The 12,457-nt window shown below is 39.8% G+C and overlaps 1 protein-coding gene across 4 annotated transcripts in view; it reads left to right on the top strand.

Moving 5' to 3' along the window:
• PRKG1 (protein kinase cGMP-dependent 1) overlaps positions 1-12,457 on the top strand; it is a 796,378-nt gene that overhangs the window by 212,767 nt on the left and 571,154 nt on the right. For all 4 annotated transcript variants that reach the window (XM_075216377.1, XM_075216376.1, XM_075216374.1 and 1 more), the window contains exon 2: positions 3,362-3,528. In XM_075216377.1, coding sequence (XP_075072478.1) covers positions 3,362-3,528 — 167 coding nt within the window. The remainder of the gene's footprint in view (positions 1-3,361; positions 3,529-12,457) is intronic.

Here is a 12,457-nt window from a genome sequence, read left to right as displayed (position 1 = left end):
TAGCTGTGTAGAGGGTGGTAATAGGGTAACCTAGGTAGATTAAGATGGTGGTTGAGGAATACTATAAGCTTGTCTGAAGAGGTGGGTTTTCAGAGAACGCTTGAAGGTTTGAAGACTAGAGGAAAGTCTTACTGTGCGAGGGAGGGATTTCCACAAAGTGGGTGCAGCCCCAAAAAAGTCCTGTAACCGAGAATGGGAGGATGTGATGAGAGTGGAAGAGAGACGCAGACCACCAACATATTATGCACTGCGTACAATCTAAGAACATTTTTCAGACACATCAGCCTCTGCCCCAGTGAAGCTTTAATATCTTTACCTCGGTACACAAGCACAAACCAGTCCAGGTTGGACTTTTGGTCACAAGCAAGTTTAACCTACATGGTCTTTTGGACCCAGAGGAAGCCTATTTAACAAATGAGTTACATGCAAATCCATACAGCAAGCCTTATGTGTGTGGAGATATAATAAGCTTAAGCAAAAAAGTTTTGGCAGTATTCAAGAAGGCTAAGATGTCATGACAAATGCCTTGATATTGAATTATATATAACATTTCCAGCTGTATCTATATAATAACCTAATTTTTGACTTTTCTATAAATGCTTACACTGTTTAGCAGTCCACATTGTGCTATTTGTAACCCAGATGTCTTGCTGATGTCACTAAAAAAAAACATCTACAATATGCTGCAAGTTGCAGATGAACGTCAGGCCCTCGATTTCTACATTTGTTAGATATTACCGTAAGTAGGCAATAGTAACATAAATAATAATAATTGATAGCATACAGGTGTCTACTTGTATTTTCAACATTGTTTTTTATGTTTTATCGTTATTGCAGAATGTTAGCTAAGTCACTCGCTTCTCAAATTGCAAATAAACATATCCTGGAGGTATCAAACTATTCTTAGTAATCGGTTTAGATTGTGCCCATTTGTCTGTATGTAAGTTTCAAAACCTGGTTGTCTACATCATCTGGTCTCTGAGTGTGCCAATGGAGAGTCCCTTGTTAGAAAGCTTCCAAAGTGTCCCCACTTGAACAACACATTTTAATGAAACATTAAAGACATTAAAATGATGAGTGTATCTCTGCTTCCATTGGGATGCTGTAGTGCTCCAGGTGACGTGCTTCAATCTGAGAAGGGATTTGGAGCGTCAAAATTGTACATCACTTATTACTTTACAGGCTCTGACTATCCACTATTCCAAATTACAAAAAGAAGTTGCAGCGAGGAGTATAACAAGGCATTATAAGCAAGCCAGTGCTGGCTTCAAGGCAGAACACATGCTTTAATAAATGTTCTATCGGAACCCTTCAAAGCTCACGGGAACCCCCGCACATTGCTATTCCTACTGGGCACAGAGAGCTTAATATGCTAAGCAATATCTAAAATGAAATTTCTGCTATCTTCCCACCGGCTGCTCTTGGGACTGGAGATTTTGATTTTATTTGTGACTCATTGATGATCAGAGACATTGGGGCATTGAGAACGCTTCTGAAGCGGCACAAACCTGTCCTGTTCACCCATACGGCATTTCATCATTAGAAGCCAGAGCAGCACAACTGGCAGGCTTCAAGACTGAAGGGAGAAAGGGATCTGTGAGTGCAGTCTGGTTACTGCAGGTTCTTTGAAATTTGCCATGTCAGGAATCTATTGCTCAGTCTGTACATAGCAACACATATATTTTATACCTCTATATAGTTCCAGAGCTCAGATGTGTTTCTGAATGTCTGCTAAAGCTTGTAGATTTTGTGCCTATCTCTTAAAATTATTATTTCAAGTTCTTAAAATGTACTTGCATGTTTCTTTTTTCAATTAAGTAAATGCAAATCAGGGACAGCAGTGCCGATAACCTGCTGTCCCTGAGAAGTGACTCACCTGATCATCGCAGTCTTTTCTCATTTTTCAAGGCTGCAATGATCTTCTCTTTTTTTTTGTCTTTTTTTTTTTTTTTTCGTTAGTGCGCATGCACCGACTGAATAGTTGGTGCATGCGCAGTAACATCCTGGCCGGCAAACTGCAGGATGATTGACAGGGAGGGATCACATGATCCCTCCACACATGCGCTGTCCAGCTCTTCTCTTCAGAGCAGAGCTGGACAGCGCGAAAGTTTTCAGATATGTTAATGTACGCCAGCTTCAGATGGCGCCAGCTTCAGATGACGTTCATTAACATGTAAAAAAAGAGAAAAGTTTCTCTAAATAGACTTTCATACATAGCAGTTCTGAGCACTTCCCATACACTGTTATGGGGAGTGCTCAGAAAAACGATAGGAAATGCAAAGCAGCAGATATCTGAGATATCTGCTGCGATGCTTCAATGGTACATAGTGATTTCACGGTAAACCCCCGAAAACTGTTGTTTTCGGGGGGTTACCACAGGAAAAATGCTTGTTAAATAGACCCCAATGAGAGCAAATGTTTTGATGATCTGGTGTGTGGGTTGTTGTTTTTTTACTCATATCGTTATCATGTTATGTACTTTGCACCTCCTTGACACTGGAATATATTCCCTCTATATAAGTAAGTAAAGTTAAATACACACTTGGCATCAATAATGGTGCATAGCGACAAACGACATCATTGAAAATTGATACTCTCAATTCACCATCCTTTTTGCTACTATACAGAAGAATTGGTCAATATGTCTCTGTTGTTGAACTACAAATCCCAGCATACTCTTTGATGTGATAGACAAGTTTTGTCTGTGTCTCTTTATGTTTGTTGCTGCATTGACTGAAGTAAGGGGGAGAGATGTTTTTACGCCTCCATTGAGATAATTTGCTGCTTGTGAGCTACTACTTGGAAGAAAGCATTGTCTATGGGATGGGAATGTATTTGTTTATAAAGCCCACAGATCGTTATATAAACTATATTTATACCTTTGTAACCGAACACATCAAAGGAATGGAGAGGCTGGGAAAAATGCACGTATTTAAAGATGATTCATTTTAACTTGTTCTCTGATTGTAGTTGCCTATTAAGCTTGTAGAGTGCAGCATTCACTTTTATTAACACATTCACAATGTTTATAGCAACTTCTGAAACACGACATAGCAATAGCATTAAACTATCTATTAGAAACAGGTTTTGGTATGATGCCGTGTAAGGTAAATGAGTATAAATGCATACTTCTGTTACTTTGCTTATTACAGGATTTATCATTTAGACCTGAAGCCGCACACTGGGCAAAGTTTCCAACCTCTGGGTATTTAAGTTACCTCAGTACAATGAAATATTCATAACATGTAACTCTACATCCTGGCAGATGAAAGCGCTGTACAATACTGTGACTTTATCATTTTAATGTTACTGCTGCCGCCTCCAGGATATCATATGACTAAATCTTGTTCTCTTGCTTCAGGTCCAAGGATCTAATTAAAGAAGCCATCCTCGACAATGACTTCATGAAGAACCTAGAGATTTCCCAGATCCAAGAGATAGTGGATTGTATGTATCCTGTTGAATATGGCAAAGACAGCTGTATCATCAAGGAAGGGGACGTGGGGTCACTGGTCTATGTCATGGAAGGTACAGTGTTTTATTTTTCCCACAGTTACTCCGCTTTTAATGTAGAAGATTTGAAGTTTTGCTTTCCTGTCTGGGAGAAACTGAACAGAGCTCTTTTTAGATGTTTGTTTTATTGTGTAATGCACTTTTACATCTATTTGTCAAGGTCCACAAGCTCCAAGGAAAAAGAATGTGAAAAATAAATGAGGTCATGTATTTTATTAACAAAACACCAATTTATTGTATCCCCCTGTGACCTGGTTATGGGGCCTGTTTATCATGCTTCTGTTTTATTTGGTTGAAACTTTTCCATCCTTATCTCCTTGATAAGGATTGAAAGTTTCCGGCAATGTGTCAAAAAAGATCTCAGGGACAGCAGTGCCGATAACCTGCTGTCCCTGAGGTGACTGACCTCTTCAACGGAGTCTCTTCTCATCCAAAGAAGGCTGCGTTGAACTGCTCCTCCTTTTTTGTTAGTGAGCATGCGCCGACCAAAAACCACGGGGCACGCGCAATAACATCCTGGACTGCAAGAAGGTCAGTCATGTGATAGGGAAGGATCACATGATCCCTCCACACATGCGCTGTCCAGCTCTGCTGTTCGGAGCAGAGCTGACAGATGAGAAAGTTTTCAGTTAGCAAAATGTACATTTACATGTAGATAAAGAGAAAGATTTCACAGGGCACACTGTGATACATACCATTAATGAGCACTCCCCATAGACTGTTATGGGGAGTGCTCAGAAAAACGATAATAGATGCAAAGCAGCAGATATATGAGATATCTGCTGTGATGCTGGAATAATACATAGTGATTTAGCGGTAAATCCCCCCCCCCCCCCCCCCCCGATTTAACAGGGGAGATAGCTTTGATAAATAGGCCCCTATGACCGACTGGCTATCACTGTCCGAGCTGCATAGCCTATAGGCAAGGTTTTTGTGCTGATCATGCTTCTTGATATCTTGAGGTCTTATTCAACCTTTGACTCTTTTAAGCTCAGTTCCTAGCACGCTATGCAAGTGAAGCATATAGACCTTTGCTAGAACTTGTAGTTTGGGGAGTCACAGAATGCATGTTCCTGATCTATTGTTAGTAGTAGGGTTATTAGGAAAAGGCAAAACTATTCCTTGTAGTGCCCTAATGGAAGGAGTGTGCAGCCAAGTTTAACTGCTAATAGGAAGCGCTGCTCTACAGAACATCAAATGTGACTGGTTTACTGACATAATCACCAATATTCATTGGCTATTTAATGGACGGTCATTAGTTTTCATCACCAGAAAATGAGTATCATTAGACAGCAGCCAAACCCTCCTTCTGCCACTTCCTATTGGCTGAGCAATGCCACAGCTGCTGACACAGACAAGTGAGGGCACAGCTGCTGGTGAACCAACAGGGTTTATTTTCCCAGAACTTTATTCCGAGCAATCAATTTGGTCCTGCAATAACCCTGTAATCCATCCATTGGGGATCCTTAATTCTAGGCTGTATTTTTCAGCAGTAATTGACAGCAATGAAGATAAATACAGACGCAGTCCCTATAATGTAGTTCACAAATTAACCTTGCTGTTCACTGTCAGGTTTTTATGGTCATACACATATACAGTGACATACTGTATATTACAGAGTTATATATATATATATATATATATATATCACTGTCCGACTGTCCTGGAGGTATTATCTGTGATCATTGCATTTATTGACCGGAAACGTTAAAGAATGTTGATACAGCATTACATTGCTCTGGAAGAAAAGTGTGTTTATTGTTCCAGTGAGTGTTGTAAACTGAGCTCTGAATCCGAAAAAAAAAAATAATTCTTTATTTGTTTCAAATCATCTGTACTGTGGTTATTGATTGTCGTGGTCCCAGGAGCCTCAGATTGTTCTGTTAATATTGTTTACAGGGGAAAGGCAATCAATAACCCTTATAGCTATAGCCAAATGGGGAATTAAACACTTTTGAGGGGAACAAAGAGTACTGTAGCATAGTTTAGCTCAGCAGAGTCTGACACCTTCATGTTTTCCTTTTGTCATTAATTATGAAAGCTTTGCCGCAGAGATAGGTACCCCTCATCAGTGGACTGTTCTGCATTGGCTGGGAGCAATAATAGGTGAGCCGGTCTCACTGCTGCACACCACTGTACGTTGTTAGTTTGTCATACAATACATGATCATGCCTCTGAGCCGTGCTAGGTCTGCAAGTGAACCCCCCCCATCCATCCTTTCATCTCCTACCTTACGCTCTGTTGAGAGATCGTCTGGATTAAACTTTCCCTCTCTCCCTGTCATGTTGTCAAGCTCCATTCAAGGAATTGAATTACCTTTCGAATCAGTTGGGCTGATTAGCCAGAGATTTTTTTCTCTCTCTCCCCATTGTTCAATTGCCATTTTCAGGCTCCCTGTCACACATTTGCCTTCCTGTGCTATTAACAGTATCTTCTTCTACTTTGAATATCAAACCTATCTTCAGTCTCCTTCGTTCAAATTGTCCTCCGGTTTTTCTGATGTTTTCACTGCAGGCCTATGGTTTTCTATCACAAGTGTTGGACTAGCTGCAGATTTATAATATTAAGAATTAAATATAAACTTGGCTAACATACCCGCATTGACTCCTGTGCTGCACTGGTACTGATAAGAAAGGCATTTATGTCATTCAGATAATTGATATGTTTGCACAAAAACACATTGCTGGGGACACTGTTTTTGTTAAGAATATCAAATCAAGTGTTAAATACTCAGGGTGTGATATCTACATCACATTCTGATTGTATTAGGGACCTTGTACATTCCTCTGCAGTGAAAGCTTACAATTCTAGTATTAAGGTAGATCCAGACTGCATTTGTATTTATGAATTATTCATCAATATATTAATTAGAAATGATAATCCTGAAAGCTGCCCCCCTCCACCCACAGATGAAGCCCGGGGGCTGCTACACCCCAGTACTGCTCTGCTCTTTTTACAACTCTGGCGTGGACATGAGGGCTCATCACAAGTCAAGTGATTAAGGCTTGTGATTGGGTCCTGCTCTTAACCTCTCTTCCGTCACCATTTTAAATTGGCTAACTAATTTGATTTGTAATGCAAAACCGTCTGAATCCTGGGAAAAACTGCCCCTGGGCTTCATAACTGGGCGGGGGGCAGAATTGTATGTGAGACCGTCATGGTGTCATAACTTGTTTTGAAGTCATACTTGCCTACTTTTTGATCTCATCCAGGCAGTGTGCGGACAGCATGAGAACGTGATTTGCATCAAAGGGGCTTTCTCCCCACTGCTCAACGGGTCAATTTACATTATTGAGCAGCAAGGGAAGAGGCCATGATTACGCAATTTGAATCAAATTTAATCATCAGTGCCCTGCCCACTTCAGAATCCAGTGAGTCAGGAGCCAAGATAGTGGGCTACTCTGCCCGGAGTCTGGGGGACTCCGAGAAATTGGGGAGCCTCATAGACATTCCGGGCGAGTTCTTCTATTAAATGAGGATTTAACAAATCAACCCTGTTTACATCGAAATGGAAGTTTTGCCTTTAGACTTCTCCTCGCTCTGCTATCTTTCTCCGTAAACTACTAAGGATACTAGCTGAATCTTTTGTCCCTCATCTGCTTAAATTACCCATGATATTATCCAGAAAAGGATAGTTAGAGAAAAGTTAAAATGTTAAAGAATTTGTTTTATGCACCACTGAGCCAGAAAACGTTGATTCATATTGACAGTTCCATTAAATAATTGAGCTTCTGCATGACTTTATGAATAAACAGATTTGTTCTTATAGAAAGTAAGACAGTCCCCTCCTCTCGTCTCTAAAACATATGAAATCTTTATGGTTTTAACTGCACATTAACACAAAGGGGAAACAAAGGATTACAGATGATCTAGTGATTCTGCTATTCAGGGGATAAGTAATGAATACGAGAATTCTTTTGCTTTAAAAGAATGCAAACCAACTATTGATTACGTCTGCATATTTTATTGATTCACTTCTATTTAACATCCGACACAGAACACTTATTGGTGCTTTTTATCCTGTTATATATATAAAGAGCCAAAAAATATAATGTATTGCCCAGACATCCTATATCAGTTTATTTTATTTTTTTTATAGATGCATAACTGCCAGTCCTATTAATATTCAGTATGCATAGACATAACCCCAGTACACTCTACACCCAATTATAACACTAATGTTCTGCACTGTTTTACAGAAATAATTCTCACACGCTGAATAGAAAATGTCCTAAAGTTTGCTCGGAAGTCAGAACATGATTATGCAGCACATCCACCTTAAAAGCAATCCCCCTAAATGTGATAAGTGCAGCAATGGTGCCGCAGCGATTATACATTGCTTCCGGCAATGCAGGATTTAAAGAAAAACTGTAGTATGTACTGTCAGTTCCAACTTAGAGAGGTGACTTGGCAGTCGGTTCTGACTGCTGTATGGTACACAGAACTGGGATCCATCACTAGCTCAAATTCTTCATGGTGTGACGGATATTCTGTGGAGATAATGGCTCTGAGTAGGAAGCTGTTTTGCTGCGGTGTGTGCATAAATAGCCTCATGCATTGCAGGAGACAAGTGAAAAGCCTAACAAACCCATTGAAATAATCCTGACTACTGGAAATCGATACGGTGTGTGTAAGAACCCGAAGAGTAATGATTACATTTTTCAAGTTCTATACATTGATGCCTATATTTTATGGGAAAAAACAGACCATAGAATACACATACATATGAGATTTAACCTTTTATTCACACACATATATCTATCTATCTATCTATCTATCTATCTATCTATCTATCTATCTATCTATCTATCTATCTATCTATCTCAATATCTTTCTATCTGTCTATCTATCTATCTATATACATAATCTATATGTCTCTATATCTATATCTATACATTTTAGGATTGCACTATCATGGTAAAACCCTAATTTGGCAAAGCAATGGCCATTAAGTGGTCTCCCAATCAATTACCTGAAATTCTTGCTCCTGTAAACCTCATGGTCTCTTATTTTCACGTTGCTACAGTGGGTGCTTATCGGTGAGTCAGTAATATATATAATATATTGTATTTACAGCAGGTGTCTGTTCCAAAACAGAAGAATTTTGTAATGTGCATTAGTCATAGTCGCCTACTCTCCCGGAATGTCTGGGAGACTCCAGAATTTTTGGGAGTCCTCCCAAACTCCTGGGAGAGCAGGGTAACTTCCTGCATACTCCCCTTTTCGTTGGCGAAGTGGGTGGGGGTTCAGCTAAACGAATCACCCTGGACATGCCCCCCGCTGGGATAGGGGTGTGGCCTAATGGCACAAGTTGCTTGATCTCGCCCCCGTCATGGAGCCTCCTCCCGGAGATCCTGTTGCCAAAGTGTTTGTATATAATGGGCTACATTCTATTACTACCATTAGATATTAAGTTACCCAGACTGAAGTATCCTGTGGCTCTCCAGCAGTTGTGGAACTACAAGTCCCAGCTTTTCCAGCCTGCCTATGGTTAGTCGAGCATGCTGCTACTTGTAGTCCACACTAGATGGAGAGATAGAGGCTGTCTACTTCTGAGTTACATTATTGCCACTAAGGTCTTGAGGAACATTTAATAGAGAATGAGAACAATGCTTATTTGGTATTAATGATATTCTGACTATTGATGGACGAGCTGGTAGCAGGCTACTGGCCCTTGTTTTCCTCTTCCAGTATGCGACAATACTATGCAGTGGATATAACCTCTGTATCTCTGGCCATATATCTGTGATTTATGACGGCCTGGCTGTTTGTTATCTCCCCTTGATTACTTCTACTGTCATTTTAACCAGTTGGTAAAAAAAATAATAATGAAAAAGCACCATAAAGATTTTATCTTACTATTAGTGTCTGATGCAGAAATACATATCATTTTATAAAATATATATTTTTTTGTGTTTTTATTTCATGCCTGAAGTATGCAGTCTATTTAATTTTCGCCACTTCAGTGTATGTAATACGTAGATTATATTTTGCATTAAAATGGGATGCTGTTAACCATTTGAGTCGAGATATTGAAGGATGTACGTCAGCTTTTCTGCTAATGAATCACTCGACTTTGATGGGTTATCATTGTATGCTTCGTTTTGGAGGAGGAATACAACAATTAATAGATAATTAGGGCATGTACATGGTTGAATGTTAATTTTGAAAATTCAGAAGGAAAGCTATGTATAAAAGTACGCGGAATTCCAAAGCGCAATATGGTGCACAATGTATTGTTTAACCCCTCGTTACTGCACTTTATATCCAGAGCTAGTAGATCTGCACATCTGGGTACATATGGGATTAAAAGCCTTTTATTGTTTATTGAAAAACTCACTGATAATTTTTCAGACTTTTAAAGAGCACTTTGACCTTCCCAATGCCATATTTTGTAGATATATCCATCCCCGACATGCCGCCCTTCCCCCGAGAAAAGCTGTATGTCATTAGTCCATCTAAGAAAGCGCTATCAACCCATAGTGCAGTCATTATGACCGAAAAAGGGTTCACAGCACTTTAAATGCTTTGATAAGTAGCGAACTGAGATGAGAAAGGGCGAGATGACAGTCAGTTATTAGACTAGAGACCAAATGATACAATTAAGAGATCTCCATAAGGTGCACTTAATACCATTAACCCTACAGTCCCCAGGGCATGGCCCCCATGTCATTTGCAGATTGGAAACTTTTATTCACATTTTTGAACATATTCCTGGGCATCAAACTTCCGGTCAGATGTACCGGCCCTAATTTCATCTGGGATCCCATTAGTTTTAGACCCAGTTGTACACTTACTGAATGGCACTAGCTCTGTCCCTAATTAACCAGGTTATGCCCCTGCAGAAAACTATTAGTTGGGGCTGTCCAAAGAATGTCTATAAGGTATAGGGGGTGTAGATAGTCCCCAAATTAACACTGCAATTTTATTTACTTAGTTTGGTTAATCCCTGGGTCACCTGTCAGATAAGGGGTCACCCTGCTCATATGCAGTGGCGGATCCAGGGGGGGGGCTTGCTGCTGACCGCTGCACACTGTGCAGGTCCGTTCAGCATTGACAGTGTGCTGCCCGGCTGCTCTGATTGTGTTTTAAACACAATCAGAGCAGCGGGACAGCACACTGCCAATGCTGAACGGACCTGCACATACTGTGCAGCCGTCAGCAGCCTTAGAAATTAGAAATGGGGTGTGGCCTAAATCCCCCCCCCCCTAAAATCGCCTTGGGTAGAGCAGTTGCCTAGATCCGCCCCTGCTCATATGCAAGAGATTTATTTCATGTAACCATTGTTACATTTAGCAGAACGATGTTAGAGTTGTTTATGTATTTTGACAGACTGATGAACTGCATATTGTTTATCTTTTGATTTGAATGGTCTTTGTATTGTTTCATGCAAATAAACAAAGGAATGCTATAAGTGACATTATAGTAATAACCCACTGACTTAATGGTTAAAAGTTTAGCCTATGATCGACATTAGGACATGTTAGAAATCTGATTTAAAGTGTAGTGTTAGTTCCTAACAAATAATTTTATATTCCTGTGTCCAGAGATGAACATATTGAGCCTATGCTTTACTTTGTGTTTGTTCATCTTTAAAATACGTCATCAGAATTCTTTCTATGTATAGTTACAGAAGATCATACCTCCAACATACCACAGAGGAGTTCTACGAACATCATCACTGTGATACTGAACCAGGGGGTGGAGTTTCCCCAGTCTGGGTGTCTACGCAGACACTTAGGTCAGTAGTGATTGGCTACTGTGATGTGCGGCTATCAAACCACCAATGGAAACAACCTTTCACTGTTTTGTACCACCTGCTGTGCATTATTACCTCACATACAGTACCTGGAAGTAGACATTGTCATTATCACAATTAAACATTTAACCCTATTCTAGATGGGACAAGAATATCATTGTCTTTCTCAGCAGTTCTTTCCTAAAATGGTGTGTGTAAAAAAACCAAAAACTAAACTGGCAATAATTACCGTCGGCAAGTTATCAAAAAACAAGGGCAAGGCAGCAGTGATGCTCCGGCAATACTGACCGGGTAAGAAATAACGCACTGGCTTTGTCAGGCCAGTATACGCAACTGTGCACATATGCGAGCCATCTTGCTGGCACACGGATGCCAGCTCAGCTCTACATTTGGGCTATCAGCACCATCTAAAAAAAAGTTTAAAAGTAGAGCAAATTTATTTTAACAATTGCATTTTTTTAGAAACACATTTATGCATTAAAAATGCTTTAGTCAAAGAATAAAGTGATTTTGTCAATGATTTTCTTTGGTTATCATCCTCTTGGAATGGCTATAACAAAACATGTATTGTGGCGGTTCAAGTACTGCCGTGTTATTTGTTAAATAGCAGTGACCACGTGCCAGCAGTAACCCTTTGCTGTATAGGGCGAGGCAATAAAAGCTCACCACCGATGAAAAACCCATCACCCTTTGATATATTGTCACCTTAGTGTTTTAAGTTTTAGGGCTAGATTTACTAAACTGCGGGTTTGGAAAAGTGGAGATGTTGCTTATAGCAACCAATCAGATTCTAACTTTCATTTATTTAGTACATTCTACAAAATGACAGCTAGAATCTGGTTGGTTGCTATAGGCAACATCTCCACTTTTTCAAACCCGCAGTTTAGTAAATATATCCCTTAAACTTCTAACTCATTGCTTCATTTAATGTAGGCATTCAATCCAAAAATAAATTGACCTTTGTTTCTCCCAGCCAAAAAGTTTGAAGTATGCAAACTGGCCATATTGGTGGACAGAATGAATGAATGGAAGTCTCATTCTACAAAGATATCTGATAGAGTGATGTGTTATCTTCTGTCTTTATTATGTTTTTTTTATCCAGCTGGCTTATGGCAATTTACTTTTCTGTCTCATTGTCTCCATCACTGAAATTTTGGGATATAGTCTATATGCCTAGGACAGTGT

The sequence above is a fragment of the Mixophyes fleayi genome, chromosome 6 (genome assembly GCF_038048845.1).
Source record: "Mixophyes fleayi isolate aMixFle1 chromosome 6, aMixFle1.hap1, whole genome shotgun sequence".
Lineage (NCBI taxonomy): Eukaryota > Metazoa > Chordata > Amphibia > Anura > Limnodynastidae > Mixophyes > Mixophyes fleayi.
Note: the sequence above shows the minus strand (reverse complement) of the source record. Positions and strands in the feature narration are given on the sequence as shown.